Genomic DNA, 21,930 nt, shown 5'->3' with positions numbered 1-21,930 from the left:
GGATGCCCATGTTTGTCACTTTTATTCAACATAGTTTTGGAAGTCCTAACCACAGCAGTTAGGCAAGAAAAGAAAAAGGCACCTGGGTGGCTCAGTTGGTTAAGTGACTGCTTTCAGCTCAGGTCATGATCCTGGAGTCCCTGGATCAAGTCCCGCATCGGGCTCCCTGCTTGGCAGGGAGTCTGCTTCTCCTCTGACCCTCCCCCCTCTCATGTGCTCTCTCTCATTCTCTCTCTCTCAAATAAATAAATAAAATCTTAAAAAAAAAAAAAAAAGGAAAAGAAAAAGAAAAAGGCATCCAGTTTGGAAAGGAAGTAAAACTGTCACTATTTGCAGATGACATGATACTATATATAGAAAACCCTAAAGACTTCACCATACAACTGTTAGAACTAATAAATGAAATCAGGAAAGTCTCAGGATAAAAAATATAAAAAAATCTGTTGTATTTGTATACACTAATAATGAACTACCAGAGAAATCAAGAAAACAAACCTATTTGCAGTCACTTAAAAAGGAATAAAATACCCAAGCATAAAATTTAACCAAGGAGGTGAAAGGCCTATATATTGAAAAACTCTAAGACACTGATGAGAGAAATTGAAGAAGGCACAAATAAATGGAAAGATATTTCATGCTCATTGATTGGAAGAATTACTATTATTAAAATGTCCATACTATTCAAAGCAAGCTACAGGTTCAGTGTAATCTGTATCAAAATTCAAATGGCATTGTTTTTTCACAGAAATAGAACAGATAATTCTGAAATTTACATGGAACCACTAAAGACCCTAAACAGCCAAAAAAACAATCTTGAGAAAGGAGAACAAAGCCAAAGGTACCATGCTCCCTGATTTCAAACTATATTACAAAGCTCTAGTAATTAAAACAGTATGGTATTGGCATAAAAACAGACATATAAATCAATGGAACAGAATAGAGAACTCAAATAAACCACACATTTTTGTTCAACTAACTTTAAGACAAAGGAGGCAAGAATATAGAATGGGGAAAGGACAGTTTCTCCAATAAATGGTGCTGGGAAAACTGGACAGCTACATGCAAAAGAATGAAACTAGACTACTATCTTGCACCATACACAAAAATTAACTCAAAATGGATTAAAAATTTGAATGTAAGACCTGAAACCATAAAATTCCTAGGAAAAAAACATAGGTAGTGGGGCACCTGGGTGGCTCAGTTGGTTAAGTGACTGCCTTCGGCTCAGGTCACGATCCCAGGGTCCTGGGATCGAGCCCCGCATCGGGCTCCCTGCTCGGCAGGAAGCCTACTTCTTCCTCTCCCACTCCCCCTGCTTGTGTTCCCTCTCTTGCTGTCTCTTTCTGTCAATTAAATAAATAAATAAAATCTTTTTTTTTTTTTTAAAGATTTTATTTATTTATTTGACAGAGACACAGCGAGAGAGGGAACACAAGCAGGGGGAGTGGGAGAGGGAGAAGCAGGCTTCCCGCTGAGCAGGGAGCCCGATGCGGGGCTCGATCCCAGGACCCTGGGATCGTGACCTGAGCCGAACGCAGACACTTAACGACTGAGCCACCCAGGCGCCCCTAAATAAATAAAATCTTAAAAAAAAAAAACCCAAACTTTAAAAATAAAAAACACAGGTAGTAAGCTCCTTGACATCAGTCTTAACAGTGCCTTTTGGGTCTGACCTCAAAGGCAAGGGAAACAAGAGCAAAAATCAGCAAATGGGACTACATCAAACTGAAAAGCTTCTGCACAGTGAAGGAAACCATCAACAAAATGAAAAGGCAGCCTACCAAATGGAAGAAGATATTAAGATATTTGCAGATCACATATACTACATGTGGTTGATACTCAAAATATATGAAGAATGCATACAACTGAGTAAAAAGAAAAACAAAAAACAAAACAAAAAACCAACCTGATTAAAAAAAAAGGCAGAGTACCTGAGTAGACATTTTTCCAAAGAATATATACAGATGGCCAACAGGCACATGAAAAGATGCTCAACATCACTAATCATCAGGGAAGTGCAAATCAAACTATAATGGGCTATCACTTTACACTTGTCAGAATGGCTGTTGTCAAGAAGACAAGAAATAAGTGTTGGTGAGGATGTAGAGAAAAGGGAACCTTCATGCACTGTTAGTGGGAATGTAAATTGGAGTAGCCACTATGGAAAACAGTCTGGAGGTTCCTCAAAAAATTAAAAATAGAACTATAATATGATCTAGCCATTTTACTACTGAGTATCTTTCAGAGGAAATGAAAATACTAATTCAAAATGCACTCCTTTGTTAATTGCAGCATTATTCACAATAGCAAAGATATGGAAATAACCTAAGTGTCCATTGATGGATGAGTGGATAAAGAAGATGTGGTATATATTTACAATGGAATACAACTCAGCCATAAAATAGGATGAAATCTTGCCATTTGTGACAACATGGATGGACCTTGAGGGTATATGCTAAGTGAAATTAGTCAGAGAAAAGGAAATACTGCATGATTTCACTAATAGATAGAAATAAAGAAACAAAACAAACAAAATAAAACAAAACCCGACTTGTAGATGCAGAGAACAGATTGGTGATTGCCAGAGTGTAGGGTGGTTCGAGGTGGGGATGCAAAATGGGTGAAGGGGATTAAGAAGTACAAATGTCTAGATATAAAATAAGCCACAGGGATATAATGTACAATATGGGGAATATAGTCAATAATATTGTATTCTGTATGGTGACAGATGGTAACTAGACTTTACTATGTTGATCATTTTACAATGTATATGAATGTTGAATCCCTATGTTGTACAACTGAAACTAATATAATATCGTATGTCAATTATACCTCAGAGAAAAAGGAGACTTGAAGATGCTGGAGAGCAGAGATAATTGGTTGGTTAATCTATATAAATTTTGAAGAAATCCTGAGATTATAACATCAAGATCAGAGAGAAAAATCAAATTAATCATATTTTTCTCCATGTGGTTGTATTATTTTTTAACTTTTAATTTCTTCTTTACTCTTTTTAATATTTTCCAGATTTTCTATACCAATCATGTTACTTTTTATTTTCAATAGCTCTTAAAAATCAGATTTAAAATGGTAAGGTAATATAAATTCACAACACTAAAAAGGCATAGAAACACATAAGATGAAAATTAGAAGTCCCCACATACCCTAAAACCCCATTTCCATTTCTTAAAAGCAACCACCATCAAAATTATTCTTGGTAGCACACATTATTTTAAAATCAGAAAATATTGAAAAATCACAGTTAAAGTTAAACTTGAAAAGGATAATACTGCCTGGCCTCTGATTTCCTGACCCCTCTTGAAAGACTAATAAAATTATAAGAGAGGAATATAAATAGGAATAAACTTGTAAAAATGAAGAGAATGGAAAAGGAGACAATAGCAGAGAAAAGACATCAACAAAATTTTAGGAGATGAAAAGCAGATGGCTCAGTGATATCTGACCAGGAGAGTACAGAAATCTAAAACTTGCCTGCTTGCAGCTGGGAAGCCAGCAAGAAGGGAGCCAGTTCATGTTCCAGAATTCCCGAAAGACTCAGCAATTAGAGGTGAGTGCTGATGACACTAAAAACAGGAGGATTGGTTGGAAGTGTTCCAGATCTCCCCTTACCCACAAACACAAGAAGTTGCCCTTGCACATCTGTTAGAAGACTGGGGATGAAACAGAGACTCTGGATGTGGGACATCAGATGAAAACAGGGGAATTAAGAGAAAGGTTGTGTTATGAAGAGTGAGACCTCAGCCTCACCTTTTCACTTAGCTCCCAGAATGTTATCAGTTAGGCTTATATCTTATCAAGAAATTGGGAAGTTCTTCTCTGGGGAAACTGACTAGTGTAAGAGAAAAAGCTGTGGATACTGACATTTGGGGATCCCCTCGTGAAATGTCTGGGTCCCTGCTGGATCACACTCTGATGAGGCCTAGCAGTTGGTAATCACTACCCAAGTATAAAGAACTTTCATTCAGTTGTTTAGTACCTCATTCTTAAATGTAAACAGGCAGCTGTGGATCTGTAAATATTTCTAGAAAGCTTCTACCATGAAAAACAGAGAGCAGAATGAACCAAGAGAAAAAACATACACCAAACAGACAATGCAGGAAGCAAGAGAACACATAAAAAATGTTCTAACTGGGACTCACACACACACAAAATACATTGTATTCACAAAGACTAAAAAGCTATGAAATAAAACTTTTTGAAGATAAAGAAGAACTTTTTGATATCAAAAATGTGGTAGTGGAAATTAAAAGGTCAGTAGACAGATTTGTAAGATAATGTTTAGGAAATCATTTCCCCAAAAGTAGAAAAGAAAAAGAAGTGAAAAATAGAAAAAAAAAAAAAAAAAGTCTGGATAATAGGAATTCCAGTAAGAGAAATAAAAGAAAGGGAGAGTAGAAGTTATTAAAGAAATAATAGAAGGCTGGTTCTATCAGAAGGACCTATTTCCTGGTTGCAAGGGACCACCAAGTGTCCAGCAAAATGAATGCAAAAAGACCTACCTAATGCATATTATTGTGAAATTTCAGAATCCCTTGTTTAAGATCTTAAGAACTTTCAAAGATGAAAAATGATTATAATAAAGTGATTAGATGTCAGTGATGCTAGATTTCTCAGCTAAAACACTGGAAGCTAGGAAACAATGGGTAACAACCTTCAAATCTGGGGAAAAAAAAAAAATTCTAAATTAAGGTTTTGTACCCAGCCAAACTAAGAAGTGTTTTCAATATTCAAAGGCTCACAAAATGTATTTTGCTTTCACCCTTTCTCAAGGAGGAAATAGAGTATATGTTACACCACAATGAGGAAGTAACAACAAAGGGAAAAAATGGATAGAGGAGACTGGGTAATACAAGGCAGAAAAGAGGGAAAGCAGTTCCCAAGATGACAGGTGGTTTATCGAAGTTGTAGAGGAAACAGCCCAAATTAGAGCAGAGCAGAGGCTCCAGAAAAGATGTTTCCAAGAAAAAAAATTGAGCAGATTGATTTCCTGATGTATTTGACCACATTGAGAAAATGTTATAGTTCTTTGAAGAATGAGAAGAGGAATTATTGAAAGGTACATAATACATGAAGCAAATGAAAAAAGTTAGGCAATAACTAACTCCAGGAAGAGCAGATTTTAAAAAGCCTACGAGAAAGAAAACAGAGTGATAGTATATACTGCATGACTCAGCTCTTAAATTATACTTGGAGACTCATTATACTATAGTAATATTTCTTTAACTAAACAGTTTTTAAAGATTTTATTTATTTATTTGAGAGAGAGAGAGAGCATGAGCAGGGGGAGGGGCAGAGGAAGAAGCAGACTCCCTGCTGAGTGGGGAGCCCAATGTGGTGCTTGATTCCAGGACTCTGGGATCATGACCGAAGCTGAAGGCAGACGCTTAACCAACTAATCCACCCAGGCACCCCTTAACTAGACATTTTTATGTAATTCTGTAGGGAATGTGGGGTGAAGAAAGTCTGTGTGTGTCTGTTTGGGGTAGGATTAGAAAGTGCTATCTTCATCTTCCATAGTAGTAAGTCAATAGTACAAAAATTTGGAAAATAAAAACAGCAGTATTTGAATGATAATCAAAATATGAAAACTGTTGCCTTTTTGATCTAGATGTGGGGGTGGGGAATATGAAAGAATCTTATTTTGTTGCCTTGGGGTACTTTATTTTTTATTTTTTTATTTTTTAAAGATTTTACTTATTTATTTGACAGAGAGACACAGTGAGAGAGGGAATACAAGCAGTGGGAGTGGGAGAGGGAGAAGCAGGCCTCCTGCTGAGCAGGGAGCCCGATGTGGGGCTCGATCCCAGGACCTGGAATCATGACCTGAGCTGAAGGCAGCCGCTTAACGACTGAGCCACCCAGGTGCCCCGCCTTGGGGTACTTTAAACTCTGTACATATTTTGCTTTGCTAAAAATAAAAATTTTTTAACAGATGATATAATATCTTCTTTGAGGCAAGGGGACCCTATTAGTATATATCCTTTAACTCAGCAAATACTTTTAAAAATTTATCCCAGGAAGATAACTGTGGGTGTGTTCACAAATCTAAGCATGAGAATGAATGTTTACCACAGAGTTGTTTGTAGCATCAGTAAACTGTAAGCAGATTAAATTCCCATTTCAAGAGGGCAAGCACTGATCTCATCTTGCTTAGTGCTCTATCTTGTTTAGTATCTTGTGTCTCTGGAATTGTATCTGACACATACTAGGTACTCAATAAATATTTGTTGAATATTTACTAAGGGAATAGTTGAATTAATTCATAGGAAAAATGCACACAAAACAGTCCATTAACAGTGGTTATCTCTGTCAGGAGGGATTATCTGTGATAAATTATTTTTGCCTATTTTTCTAATTTTATTTTTGAAAATTTCAAAAATTAACAGTTTAAAGTTATAAATTTCTAAAATTTAAAAAATGGTACATTAACATTTTAAAAGCAACCACTAATAAAGAGGAGAGTGTTGGCAGTCCATGGAGGTGAGGCTGAGATTGTTTTATAACTATACTGTATTTACTTCTGAACTTTCTGGTGACTCAGACCAAAGGACCACTTAAAGCGTCAAAATAACTCTCATTGTTTGATAAGTGAAAGCATACATTTTTATGTGATTAGAAAGAAATCCTCCTGACACTAAAGTCAAAGAAGAAGTTATGTAGATAAACAAGACCACAGAAACTTAATAGACATTATCTTCAACTTCAGTTTTATGGAAAATTAAATGCTATTCTTGATGTAGCTCTTTCTTACACTGACCCTCAAAAAAAGCGTAACTTTGTATGGCTTGGTGAAGGCATTTAGACAGGTTGATTAGTTAATTCAGAGACTTCTCAAATTTTTTTTAAAAGATTTTATTTATTTATTTGACAGAGAGAGACACAGCAAAAGAGGGAACAAAAGCAAAGGGAGTGGGAGAGGGAGAAGCAGGCTTCCCGCTGAGCAGGGAGCCCAATGTGGGGCTGGATCCCAGGACCATGGGATCATGACCTGAGCCAAAGGCAGACACTTAACCACTGAGCCACCCAGGCACCCCAGACTTCTCAATATTTACATAGGTTACAGTTCCAAAAGAGTTTTTTAAGGCCAAAATAACCAATTTTTAACCTTTTGTTCCCCAATACATTTCTACCCAGTGGAGTGTGGGTTTGTCCTTCTACTTTTTGTTTTATAGCCAATTTGGTACATTTTCTCCAAATGGTTAGGTGTTGTATTCATTGAAGGATTTTGAGGCAACTAAACCATTTCCTTCATGATCTCATGTGAAGGATTCCTTAGCAGGTCATCCCTCAGCACTTGCCCCTGTACCCTGTAATGGGCAGGTTCAGAGTGGTCTTGAACATAGGCAGGCATCCCTGGCTTGCTGCACATTTTCATCAGCAATAGTTGAACCATTGCTTTCAATTTTTTTCAGAATGCCCTACCATTACCCTAAACTGTCATTGGGTTAATAGACATTTGGCATCTGTGCTTTTTCTTTAGCAATAAACGCAATCATTTCTGACTCCTCCAGTTGTATGCAATCTTGTTAACCCCTAAGCCCTGAATACATCATAGTATGTTTATCTGGTCTCTAATTTTCAGCCTCTGCTTATCCTTTATCCACAAACTAAAAAAAAATTCCATTTCATCTATTATTTTCTTTCTCTTTTGCCAATTGTTGTTTCTTTATTCGCTCTTTGTCAAATGACTCATTTCATCTATATTTGTAATATCCTTTATTTTCTCAATGCTTTCAGTTTTAAAAATCATCTCTACTCTTGTTTCCATTTCCAAGCCTACGCTTCTTCTGAACTGTTGCCATCAGCTCTCTCAATACCTCTGTACTTTTCTGTCATGATGGGGGTCAATGATATTCACAAAACAATTCAAAACTAAGTACAAGTGTAGTGAACATAGCAATAAGGTGAAGGATAATGGGTGGATGCGATGAAAATGCCTGCCTGATTCTTCTCACAATATGTTGGTGGTAAGCTAAGTTGACACGTTTGACCTGGAAAATATCTCTGTCCCCACCTATGAAAGTTTATAGGGTGGATATTTGAAAATAGTTGCTTTATTTTTTTTTTAAAAGATTTTATTTATTTATTTGACACACAGAGAGAGAGCACAAGCAGAGGGAGAAGCAGGCTTCCCGCCGAGCAGGGAGCCTGATGCGGGGCTCTATCCCAGGACCCTGGGATCATGACCTGAGCCGAAGGCAGTTGCTTAACCAACTGAGCCACCCAGGCTCCCTGAAAATAGTTGCTTTATGTAATGTGAACAGCTGACTTGCTCATCACTTGACTTCATATAAAGACTCTAGCTCCGAGTAGCAAATGAGTTAACAAACACATCCTTTCATCGCTCCCAAATACCTGTTCCTTTAACCACACATTTAATGGGAACTAGGTGACAGTCAAAGGTTGTTGACCACCTGAAATGCTGATGTTGTGCTGAGTAAAGAGAGACCTGTATGTTTTAGAGAAGCAGGTGGTACCGTTAATATTCTGTTAAGAAAATTGAGAATTCCTGGCTGTGTTGTGTTGTTATACAGACTTCCATCCTGTGGAAATGGGTCATAGCACAAAGCCAAAATTTTTCTCAGAAAATAAATTTGAATCTGTTCAAATACTGGAACAGTTACTCACAGAAATAACAGAAGTGTGTGCCTTAAATCATAAAAGAGACAATTAGGGTCGGGCATAATTTCAGGACAAATGTTCCAGTCCTGCATCTAATAGGCAGTAGAGCTGAGGTGAATTCAGGGAACTTGACTCCTGAACTTCACCCCCTAGAATTTACTGCTCCCCTGGTTATCTTAATGTTTGTTGATTCAGTTCCCGAGTTTAGAAAAATCTGTGTTTTGGAAAACCCGTAATGCAGTTGTCTCCTCCTTTTTGTTTGCTTTGCCTTCCTATAACGTTCATCTTTCACAGAAATAATCTCAGACTTAGGTGTCATTAGAAAAAGAAAAGATGTTTCTGAATAGAATTCTTATATTTAATACATAATGGCTGGCTTCCTAGTACAATTGAGGAGCACCATTGACCATGATTACATAAAGAAATCCCTCCTGCATTCCATCCTGCTGTGTAAACCTGTACATTGGAGAAATAACCCAATTATAAATAGTGTAATTTGTAATTTGGAGTATTTGCCATTTGGGCAAGTTTAAAACTCGGTGGAGTATGGGGGTTTATGTGGACTGGTGGCTGTGATCTGAATCTTATTTTCAGAATGCCATGTTCTCCTGGACAACTGCTCAGCTGCCATCTGGAGTGGACACACCTGCCCTTTCCTATGCTTCTACCCAAACCTGCCGAAGTGAATTCACTGCATTCCTCCTTTTAGATTTCAGGCCACTGAAAACATACTGTCCAAATTTGGTGCATATCCATTTAGCTATTTTGCCATGATCCTGCTAATAGACTAAGAGAGAAATAATTTTATTTATAAAGATTAAACATATATAATAGGAAAATTTTCTTTGTCTTTCAAATCCCTACATTTTTCAAAAGGGGAAAAAAAACCCCAAACAGTACGTATAATGGTTTTCTCATTCGTAAGTATAATGGTAAGTGATTAGAGGAGAGTGAAAATTGGAGAGCCGAAGGGTGAAATTGCTCTGGATAAGAGAGAGAGGTGATGGAGAGAGGATGGCTGGGTTGGGGTAAGAGGGAAGGATAGGATTGTGTCTGGGGAGAGACAGGCATCCACTGGAAGATTTATGAAGTTCCGTGGTGTGGTGACCCTGCCCCCTCCATTACAATTTCAGTAAAATCCAAATGTCTTTGTATGATTTTGGAATTGGATTTATTCTGGAGGATCTGTGCTTGATGCCACAAGAAGGTTAGTGGTGCAGGTAAAAGCCACACGTACACCACCTTACATGATCCTCTCCCCCTGACGTGCTCGCCCCATGCTATCTTTATTAGAGCTTCACTGGTTTCCTCCATGTTTTTGAACATACCGGGTGGATCCTGCTTGAAGGCCTTTGCACTTGCTGTTGACTCTACCTGAGCGCTCTTCTCCCAAATAACCACATCCTCACCTCCTTCTGTTCTTTACTCAGTTATCCACTGACAGTGAGGACTTACTTAGCCCCCTGTTGAAAACTGCATCCCCTGTCCCCAAACCACATCTTTTATCTTGTTTGTCTAGCTTCTCCATTAGAATTTAAGAAGGCAAGGTATTCCCTGTTCCCCTTCCCCAATCTGTCCCTACTGCCCAGAATAACACTGGGCACATTGAAAGTGTTCAGTAAATATTTGTTGAGTGAATCGAATAATGACTGCTGTCCAAAGGAGCCCAGTTACTTCCTGTTACCAAAACAGCAAACAGGCGATTCTCAAAGATTAATATTAGAATCTTTCTAGCTATATAGATAAGGGCATAAGTAGGAAGACTGAAGAAAAGCATTCATTGAAATCCTTCCTGGAAAAAAATTTATGTGTTTTAATTCAAATAATGATGTGTAGATGTTAAGTACATTACAAAACAAACATGTATTAGGGAAAACTGGATCATCCTTGAAATATTTATGTTCCAAAAGTTCCTCCTTTAAGTCTGCTGTTCCTGTTTTAGAGAAATGCAAATTACACATGGCAGTAATCTACCTTTCTTTGGAACACTTTTCCCTTCTTATGCAGTCATTTCAAATGTGAAGAATAAAATGCTGCTAAATAAAAGATTATTTGCTGTCTTCAGTAGTATACAAGAGCTGTTTTTCTGTTTTTGTCATCCTGGCAAATTGTCTAGAAGATTAATCTTTGAAGAGACTTTTTATTATATCTGTAGAAAACATTATTTTAAGCAATAATCTAATGAAAGTATTTCTCCTCCACACCATTCAAGACAATTTTACAGAAAGATAAGATGAATACAAATCTCTACCCTGTATTGAGTGTGTATTTTGAGTCTCTTGGGTCAAGGATGTAAGCTATTATAGGGGTCCATACTGTGAACAGAAGGTATTGCCCTTGTCTCAGAGAGGGGCCTGTCACCACTTGCTCTCGCTCTCCTGCCGTGGGTAGGGCTCTGCTGCTCGTTTGGAGCAACTGCTACAAGTTCTTGTTCTATATCCTGGACACTCAGTCATAGTGACTCCTGACTTTTAAGCTTGCTTCAAAACTGACCATTTAAGACAAAGATTCCTTGAAGTTAGGAGGAAAAAATAACGATGTTGGCTCAAACCCTACCTCCCATAATCTTGGTGAAATCTGCCGTTTACTTACCTAGAATAAGAAATATCTCTGATTTCTCTGTAGGCCACCAGATTCTTCACTTAAAGAAAAGCCCTCTTTTATTTGATGCTAACTGTTTAGCTTCTAGTTTTAATAGAGTGAACATATAGTTTATCCAAATAGGGACATGTTTAGGAATGGAAGGGAGGTGACTATTAATAATTATAACCTAGGATTGTGTGAGGCAAGCTGAGTATTATGGTTCCTAACTATGAGGGAGAGTGAAATGAATACTTATTGAAACCATGATATGTGCTAAGTGCCCTTGCGGGTGCGTGCTCTCTCTCTCTCTCTCTCTCTCTCTCTCTCTATATATATATATATATATATACATACATACATACATATATATATAAAATCTCACTTTCAAAGCCATCCTCTGATGTGGACCTTGGGCACATTTTCAACCATGAATCTGAGGCTCTGAGACACTAACTCAAAGAGTTAACATATAATAGTCTAAAAGGAATTTTAGGAACTCGATTCAGGAGAGTTTACAATAAGGACTATTGATTTAGCTATCTGGAGGAAATACATTAGATACATTTTTGGACAAAAGCCAGGCGGTAAAATCAGTAATTGACTGAAGTCAGATATCACTAGAATAGAAAGAACTTTTTGAAGACAAGATTAAACCTGAAGCCTTATCAAATATTTTAAAAGTCAAATTTTGAAAGTTTGATGCTACAATGAAGGAAACAGACTTTATCAGCACCATCAACTGGTGGGCCACTCCTGTGGTTCCCGTGCTGTGGGTCAGTGATCCTAAGGGGACACTTACTGCAATCAGACTAACCTTTAGTGCACAGGATAAGGAACTTGGGATTCACCACTCAGCAAATCTCAGAAATCTTTGGCCTGTTATTACTGAGCAATGTTTACCAGTCTACAGCAGTTATTTTGACAAGCTTTTGTTTTTTTGGTCTCCATAGACTAAAACCATAAGGAATTGACTTCACTTTGAGTTTTGGTTAGTGAGAACAAAATGCGCCTTGAGATTCTCTTGTTTCTGTAATATTTTCTTCTTTTCTTCCCACTTGTTATTTATTCATTCAATCAACATTTATTAAGCACCTGTTCAGTGTATCAGCCATTGTTTCAGGAGATGGGGATACAACAGTGACTCGAAGACAAAAGTCTCTCTCCTCACGGAGTTTACATTCTGGGACTTGGGGAGACAGACAATAAGCAAAACTTTAAACATACAGCATATAAATAGTGTTAAGTGCTGTAGAGAAGAATAAAGCAGGTAAGGAGGACGTAAAGAATTCTCTATTATGACTGGGTCATGATGCTTTCTCATGATGTCAGTTTTGGGAGTTTTTCTTTCTCATGGAATTTTTTAGGGGCAAATTTGGCATTTAATTCCTCATGATAAGATACAAAGCTTCCAACTAGGACTTTTTTTCTTGAACAATTCATTGTCTAAATGGAATTAAGTAACTGAAAATTACATATAGCTCCTAAAGTTTAGCTTGTTAATATTTTGAATGCTAGCACATCGACTAATTCTACAAAGATTTGAATTATCATATAATCTCAACGCTGTTATTCTGCCTCACATTATTATTTAAAACTTCATCAATATTTGTTGGCAGAAAAATGCTATAGTATTTTTCCTAAAGTTATCTTCCAAACACACTTTTCTCTCAGCATATGCTTTCACTGACAATTTGTTCTCCTATGTAGTCAATAATGCTTCATAATTCAAAAGTACATAAAATTAATAAATTTCACAATAAATTTATTATCAGCACTTTCTTCTTACAGAGATACATTTAAACTTCCTCTGACTGATAGAATTTCAATATATAAAACAGATAAAGAGATTTTCACTCTGGTTACTTCTAAATTGCTCATCAGAATTTTATTTTGTTTTTACTTTTTTATTTGAGTGTAGTTGACATACGGTGTTACATTAGATTACTTTCAGGTGTACAACATAGTGATTCAACAACTCTAGATGTTATGCTGTGCCCATCACAAGTGTAGCTGTCCTGTGTCACCATACAATGCTGTTACCATTCCATTGATTCTATTCTCTGTGCTGTACATTTTGCTTACCAGATTTTTAAGTTGCATACTTAGTTATAAACTGTAAACTCCGACAACACTTCCTGTGTGTATTGCTCACATCAGTACCCTGTTTAGATATTATGGTGTTATAAATGTTTACACAAACAGTTGTCACACGCACATTCAGGGATGCAGAAATGGCATTGAATTGGATGTTTGGCTACTTGACTATTCAGCCTTCCAGTAGCTGGGTATGAAGCTGAAGTAGAATAGCAGCTTTTGGCCAAACGTGAAACAGCAGTGGAGCTCCCTTTCACCCCTACTTTCTCAAATTTAGTCATTCCTCAGGAGGGGCCCAGTAGGGAGAGCCATTGGACTGACAGCTTCCCAGCCTTCTTCATCTCTGGTGACTAAAGTGTTGAACATGGCATCTGAGAGAGTCTCAGCAAGGTTCATTTTGATACTGGGCATTATTAACTGAGTGAGTGGGTTTTCACCCTTATTTGCCTGTTTAGTTTCCCCAGTACCTTAGTCTTCCTTGCCGGTGGACACAATCAGTGAAGGTGGTTCTTTTGGCTTAGTTGATACGCAGGGCTTTCATTAGAAGGGGATGAGAACCTGAGTGAGTTTTTAGCAAGTGGTTCCCAGGCTTCATATTTACCTTCTCGATGCAACTATGGCATCATTTGATATGAACTCTGCTGAAGCTTGAATTCGAATAATAAAGAGTATTTAAATTTTGGCTCTGCTACTCAACTTACACTCATCCGAAACTTAATAATCTGCAAATTTAAACCTGAACATAAAAATGGATTTACTGGGGCGCCTGGGTGGCTCAGTTGGTTAAGCGACTGCCTTCGGCTCAGGTCATGATCCCAGGGTCCTGGGATCGAGCCCCGCATTGGGCTCCCAGCTCTGCGGGAAGCCTGCTTCTCCCTTTCCCACTCCCCCTGCTTGTGTTCCTCTCTCGCTGTCTCTCTCTGTGTCAAATAAATAAAAATCTTTAAAAAAAAAAAGGATTTATTTTTGCTTTTTTTGACCCTGTGATTTTATTGTCTGCTGCAAAACAGAAGCAAATAATGAATAGCATCAGTGCAAAGCATGAGAAAGGGGATGGGGACCAAACTGACTAAAAATGCTAAGAGCTGGTGTATGTCTTCTCTCCAGGATCACCGGCGGGTTGGATGGAGGTAAAATCCAGGATTCAACTGTCAACAGTTTCTTAGTATTTGTGTTGTGTACTCTGATGAAGAAATGTGTCTTGCTGTCTCATACCTCTGTAACAGCTTCCCTACCTCAGATGACTTGCTTCCTCCTTCTTCCTGCCTGCTCCTCCCAGGCTACAAAACTCAGAGCAGGAAGTCCTTCCTCGAGCCCCGAGTGTGACTTCATGCCCTCTTCTTTCTGAGCAACCACAGCTGTCTGTGCACATCTGCAGTGGTGCTGGTCACATCCTCCTGCCTTCATAAGTAGTGACATGCTTGTTGGTTGCCCACCTCTTGAGCATGTTTTCTGAAGACAGGTCTGGTTTTTAATTCAATTTTTATATCTGAAGCACCTAGCACAGTGTGAGGCGAGGACTCTGTAAAAACCATGACTACTGCTTCTACTATGGCTACTCTTACTACTGCTGGTGGTACTCTTCCTACCACTGTTGTTGCTGTGATTGCTGCCGTGGCCAGTGCTGCTGGTGAGCTAGTGGTACCCTCCCAGGCCTGGGGAGTGCACATGCTTTCACACTGTGATCCCTTTTGGGCACCTTCCAGAGAGGGCCATGGCAAGGGACGATGAGGAGGCATGCTGGATGGAGGGAAAGGTTTGAGAGTTATGATAGGAAAAGCACTCCCATATTGCAAATGGTGATATGATTATTACAAATTTGCTATAGCTCTTGGATTTTTAAAAATAATTGTACACATGTGACATTTTCATTTTCTGTTGAGTATTTGGTTTTCCCACTGATTGCTCTGACCATAGTGATGCTGCAGGAAGAGATGTAAATTTGAGTCCATCTAACACACATTTTATTAATAATTAAGCAAACACTTATTAACCTAATGAACTTGAACAAGTCTCTTGGCCTGAGCTTCAGTTTCATTACAAGTTTATGATAATGTAATTATCTCTTAGTTTTTTTGAGGATGAAAAGAGGAAACCAGCGTGAAAGGGATATATAAGCTGCCAGACAAAATGAGGTGTTATTATATGGCTGTGGCCAATTTTTCCTCTTTGTAGCACTTTGTACTGAATGGCAAGTTTAGCTTGGTTTGGAGGTGAGAGCTATGGTCTGGTTGGAAGTACCAGACATGAGGTTAAAAAAAAAACAAACCAAAACAACAGAACTGGGAGCAAAGCCATGCCCCACCACTTCACTAGTTATGTGACCCATGATAAGTTCCTGAAAAAAGAATCTTAAAGCTATTTAGCTCCAAGGTCATTCACTGTGAGGATGAAGTGGAAAAATATCTGTAAAGGCACTGGGTACATTGCAAGTGCTTGGCCATTGTTTAGAAAGTATTCCTTCAGGGCAGAGAATGGTAAAGGTGAATCAAAAAGGTTCTGAACAGGCAGCATGCAGAGGAAAAAGCCTAACTCGTACTGATGTGACCTGAGTAAGTCCTGTAATGGCCCTAATTCCATTTCCTCAGATATGAATTGGGAGTAATAATAGTTTCTTAATTATCTCTTAGGGTTATTGTAAAAACTGAAAGTGGTAAAACATCACCAGACCTGTAAGAGTGGCTCAAAGATTTAGTTTAGAGTCATGCCTCTGGTAATTCTCTTTATTTCCAAAGATTGTCTTTTTTTATTTATTTTTTTAATCTTTTTTTTATTATTATGTTAATTACTATACATTACATCATTAGTTTTTGATGTAGTGTTCCATGATTCATTGTTTGCGTATAACACCCAGTGCTCCATTCAGTACGTGCCCTCTTTAATACCCATCACCAGGCTAACCCATCCCCCCATCCCCCTCCCCTCTAGAACCCTCAGTTTGTTTCTCAGAGTCCATAGTCTCATGGTTCATCTCCCCCTCCGATTTCCCCCCCTTCATTCTTCCCTTCCTGGTATCTTTTTCTAAGATAGTCTTTTTTTAAAAATAGATTTTATTTATTTATTTGAGAGAGAGAGGGCATGAGCAGGGGGAAGGGAAGAGGGAGAAGCAGACTCTTTGCTGAGCAGGTAGCCCGATGTGGGGCTTCATCCCTGGACTCCAGGATCATGACCTGAGCTGAAGGCAGATGCTTAATGGACTGAGCCACCCAGGCACCCTCCAAAGATAGTCTTAAGCCATGTCTAATTTTATATTGATGGAATATAGTGTCTAGGATACTCTTTTGACAAAATGCAGGCAAGTCACTGTAACTTGACTGCCTCCATTTCCGGCCACCTTTTGGGTGATGAAACACTGAGAAGAATCAATGAAGATGAAGGAGGAGGGGAAAGAGGCACAGCTGGTAAGAAATGGAAAGATGATGTCAGAGCAAGAAGTGATGAAAATTCTAGCAATTTTTTTTTAAGTAGGCTTCCATGCCCAGCATAGAGCCCAACACAGGGCTTGAACTCACGACCCTGAGATTAAGACCTGAGTTGAGATCAAGAGTCGGATGCTTAACCAACTGAACAACCCAGGTGACCCACAAATTCTAGCAACTTTGATAAGATAAAGGCTTTCTTCCTGAGCCCCTCTCCCCTGTCCTTTCTTTCTTTCTTTTTTTTTTTAAGATTTTATTTATTTATTTGACAGAGAGAGAGGGAGACACAGTGAAAGAGGGAACACAAGCAGGGGGAGTGGGAGGGGAGAAGCAGGCTTCCCGTGGAGCAGGGAGCCCGATGCGGGGCTCGATCCCAGGACCTCGGGATCATGACCTGAGCCGAAGGCAGACGCTTAATGACTGAGCCACCCAGGCGCCCCTCCCCTGTCCTTTCTGTGGAAACCCTTGTAAAGAGGAAGCAAACCAAAGCACGCTGGAAAAGCCCCATGTGGTGAGGAGAGTACCAGGGCCCCTGCCTGAGGAGGCAGGCCCCGGACACTGACTCAGTGTATTCATTTCGGCAGCGAAGTTGGGGCTATGTAATAATGACATGTATTGAAACTGTACAGTGTGTGCCACCTGGACATTTTTAGTGAATTCTCAAAAATAATGTCAGGCCAGTTGTGAAGCTGAGATGTTCCCCAGTTATGGAGTTAGTAGGTGGCCGAGCCAGGATTTGAACCCAAGTACTCCACATTACCTCCGCCTTTCAGCTTTAAGCTTCTACACCATGGTGGCCAAAGATGTCTGAGCAAGCAGGTCTGTGGGGGCACCACTCAGAAGTGGTTTATGTTAGCAGTTTGTTTTATTGGTCCTTCTAAAGGTAGAGCTGGGGAATAAGCTACTTTACTCCTGAGAGCTCAGGGAATAAACAGAGTTGGTTTCTGACAGGTTTTTATTTTTTTTATTTTTTTATTTTCTGACAGGTTTTTAAATCGAGAAGAATGTAAATATTGGCTTGTAGACTAGTAACAGGGCTTCCATTGGAGGGGCAAGCAGAAGAGCAGCCTGTGAACTAACCCAGAGGAGTGAGGTGACCCAGGAGACCCTGGTATTTCGGATGCTAAAGGAGTGGGGATCCCTTCTCAAAGGTCATGGTGCTAAACTGTGCCCAGTACTGCTAAGAGGTCAGACCAAACAAGAACCAAAAAGGCCCATGAGATTTACCAGTTAGAACGCAGATGGCTTCACTAGTGTTTGAAATCAAATCACTCATCTCATTCTGTTTCTATTTAAAAGGATTTCCCCCAGGCGTCGTTCTTTAATTTTGTCCCCAGTTTTGGGGATTGTGCCTTCTTTTGGGCCACTCTGTGCATCCGCTACTTCATACAGCTCATGTAAAGTGGCTTGTCAGTGAAATTATCCCCCTGATTGTTAAATTACCATGAAGATACACTTCTGCTGCAGCTGCATAGCTCAGCAGTCTCCAGAAGACCCTCCAAATCTTTTCTGGACCAGGTTGTTAAAGTCAATCAACAAATCTGCAATTATAATGATCATGTTTGCCTTCAAACATATTTTAGCTGCATCTGAGAGCTAATGTTTTTTTTTTTAACTTTTTTTATTAAAAAATATTCCAGTCATGCATTTTGATGGCTGGAAGAGTGAATTAATAGTAGTCTAATCACCCTGGAGACACAGATGCTTTTGTGAGCTGGCACTGAGGTAAGGCTGCACATCTCGGTGGGAATGGCAAGTGAATGCGTCTGCCGCTCGCTTAACCTGCTGTTCTTTTCTCTCTCTATTTTCTCTCCTAGGAAACAGATGGAAGACTGCTGTGACCCCGCCCATCTCTTTGCTATGACTAAAATGAATTCCCCCATGGGGAAGAGCATGTGGTATGATGGGGAGTTTTTATACTCATTCACCATTGACAATTCAACTTATTCTCTCTTCCCCCAGGTTAGTATAGTTTGTTGTTGCCTTTCAATTTAGTTTCCTGTGTATCTTGATATCATAGGGAAAAGATAATTGAGTTTGCCTAATTAATCAGATCTCCTTCCTTTCATCTCCTCTCTTCTTTTCTTCATTATAAATGTTTTTCTTTATAACTGTCACCTTCTTTGGTGAAGAAATCACATAATGTTTCCATGCAGGGGCAGAAGTAATAGTTTTCCTAGCCCTTCTGATTTGAGAATATCAGGGCTCATATGAGCCCTTCTCATATGAGACTGAAGGGAGCGAGCAGAGAAGGAAGCAAGATCAGGAATTGTGGAATTCTCGTGTTTCGAGGTTGGCTGTGGAATGATCTTGAAGATTTGCAATACTGGAATATTTTCTTAGGACTGGTGTTGCTCTCGGGGACTGGGGACCATATGGTCAAAAGTTTGCTTCTTAGAGCTCTTGGATCTTAACCCTGTGGTTAGACACTGTTCTGAAGTGGAGGAGTGGTGGATAGGGAGAGAAAGGATTCCACTGCTTTTGAAGTGGTCTAAATCAAGCCTTGTTTACTTAAGGTTTTTCTTCTTGGTTTCCTGAGCAATGAAATCAAATGTTTTACTAAAATATATGCAGTGAAAGGGAAGAGTAGAGAAATCGTTATTTCTAGGGAGCCCTAGTTGGAGAGGGGGATGGTTCTTAGGTGCCATTAGGGAGAAATGGAGAAAGGAAGCTTGGCCTCACCAAGTCTTCAGGCCACTCCTGGTTTGGCCAGATGATTAGGCAGAAAGGGAATTCACAGTTAGGGTTGGCAAACAGAGCTGGACCTTTCATGTATCTGTATTAATAGCGATGAGTCTTCAAAGGAGGGAGCCGATGAAGCTGAGACCCAGGCCCTGCCAAATCCAAAGACACGTTTTCTATGAAATAGCCTATCTCTGCTAGTTCATCTCTAGATGTGTTAGTTGAACTTAATGGTCTTAGTGTGTAATGATGTTTTTAAAAAAATTTTTATTTTAAAGTAGGAAAATAGAAGGTTGCATTCATGGCCATCATCCATGTGTTTTCTCTCTCTTCTCCATTTGCCCTTGGGAGGCTTCTCAGTGTCAGAGGAAATGACTAAGAATTATAAAGTGTGAGATTGAATTTCTTCTCCATTTCTTACTAACCAAATGCCCTGCTAAGTCACCTAACTCTTCTGAGACTCAGCTTTCTCACCTGTACAGTGGAGAGAGCAGTACCTGTCCTCCCACCTCACCGAGTTGTGGTCAGGATCAATGTGGATAATGCATGTCCATGTACTTTGAAAGTACACAAAGCATGATGTCAATGTCCTGGTTCATATATCGCATCTTCAGATTGAGGAATGAAGGATATGATTGCATTAGTCAGGGTTTAAGGCAGGGAACAGGAATCTACCTAGGTATTTTTTAGCAGAAAAATATTTCTTATTGGGAATTAGGTGCTTTAAAAAGCATTAGAAAGAATGGAGAAGTGGTAGTCAAGAGGTGGCTCCTGGAATTACTTAGTTCAAGAATTTACTGCCATAACTGTGGTTAAGAGATCAGAAAGCCCCGGCTGCCGTTGCCATTAACATGGTCACAACAGTCTGTGACAGAAACAGGGTCAGGAAGATGGGTTCCTATTCATCTTCTTCCAAATCTCCCTCAAGTGCATCTAATGGGGAAGATTAATTTGCATCTGGAACATTAGTTGCAGAGAAATCCAGGAGAGGCAGTTTTTAAAACAATCAAGCTTCAGGGCGCCTGGTGGCTCTGTTGGTTAAGCAACTGCCTTCGGCTCAGGTCATGATCCTGGAGTCCCAGGATCGAGTCCCGCATCGGGCTCCCTGCTCAGCAGGGAGTCTGCTTCTCCCTCTGACCCTCCTCCCTCTCATGCTCTCTCTCTCTCAAATAAATAAATAAAATCTTAAAAAAAAAAAAATAAAATAAGACAATCAAGCTTCAGCAGGAAGCTAGGAAAAAGATGGAATAGAGGGTGAACAGGCCAATCCATGGTACCCTTTATGTACAAAACCTGATATCAACTTGCTATGAAGTGAAGAAGAGATAAGGAAGCAATCTTCTTTAAAGCTCATCAATAGAAACATTTTTAAAGAAATCCAAAATAGTCTTTTTATACACAAGGGCTTTCAGTCATCCCAACTGACTTCTAACTTTGTGCTAGCAAATAGATTTGAAGAAAAAGATGATTAAAGAAATACAAACTAGCCTCCTATCTTATCTGTCAGGTGCAGCAGTAAGATAGCAGGAAACATTTCCTTTTTAAAGCGTGTGCACATGAATTCTGTGCTTCTTTGTGCTGGTTGCAAGACCAAGGAACCATCCCTGAATAATAAGGAAAAATGTTTTCTCTTAGGAAGCAGAAGTCATTACATCATTGTGTGTGTGCAGTCATGACAAAGAGCTAAACCAATTCAATGAATAGATGTTTTTTTTAAAGTTACACATGTATTTTTCTGCTGAGATTCTGAAGTGACTAATTTATAGAAATCCCGGAAAATCAGTTTGCAGCAATAAAAAGGATGGTATATATCCCTGTGCCCTCACTTCATTATTATTCCTTAGTGAAATATTCCTACGTTGTTACCAGGAAGCTAAGTTACCGGTTAATTGATATGCTTCATTCATATTCCTGTGGGAAGAAAGTTGTGTGTGCTAGTTAGGCAGAAAGGCAGCTAAGTGGGCTAGGCTCAGTGTTGTTGGTTGAACAAAGCATCCCTTCTTTCCCTGAATTTCAGCAAAATAATGCCAAATCACTCATTCTGTAACTCAGATGTATAATTCTACATCACATTTTAAATTATATAGTTTAAACTGTTAATCTTAATTTTATTACACTTTCCTCCTAAATGCTCAATATATGTTAGCTGTCATCATTATCGTTATTCTGTTGCCTACCTTTATCCACTGTTTTTTTCTTGCTCCTGGGGTTGTTGCCAAGAAGCAATACAAGGTCCTCCATGTATTGTGCAAGGCCCTGCATCAAGGCTGGAGGGTCCAAGGAGGGTCCAAGGAGAGCCAGTGTGCATTTTATTTATTTATTTATTTATTTATTAAAGATTTTATTTATTTATTTGACAGAGAGAGAGAGTGCATAAGCAGGGGGAGTGGCAGGCAGAGGGAGGGAGAGAAGGGCTCCCTGCTGAGCAAAGAGTCCAATGCAGGACTTGATCCCAGGACTCTGGGATCATGACCTGAGCTGAAGGCTTGAGTGGCTTAACTGACTGAGC

General features: G+C 39.1%; 1 protein-coding gene across 1 annotated transcript in view; it reads left to right on the top strand.

The window, feature by feature from the left end:
• The window catches only part of ST8SIA1 (ST8 alpha-N-acetyl-neuraminide alpha-2,8-sialyltransferase 1), a 144,382-nt gene that overhangs the window by 33,629 nt on the left and 88,823 nt on the right, over positions 1-21,930 (top strand). Inside the window, exon 2 of the mRNA XM_036119223.2 lies at positions 18,557-18,701. Coding sequence (XP_035975116.1) covers positions 18,557-18,701 — 145 coding nt within the window. The remainder of the gene's footprint in view (positions 1-18,556; positions 18,702-21,930) is intronic.

Source organism: Halichoerus grypus, chromosome 6, assembly GCF_964656455.1.
Source record: "Halichoerus grypus chromosome 6, mHalGry1.hap1.1, whole genome shotgun sequence".
NCBI classification, from domain to species: Eukaryota; Metazoa; Chordata; class Mammalia; order Carnivora; family Phocidae; genus Halichoerus; species Halichoerus grypus.
The sequence above is the reverse complement of the archived record's forward strand: the minus strand, read 5'-3'. Positions and strand labels throughout refer to the sequence as shown.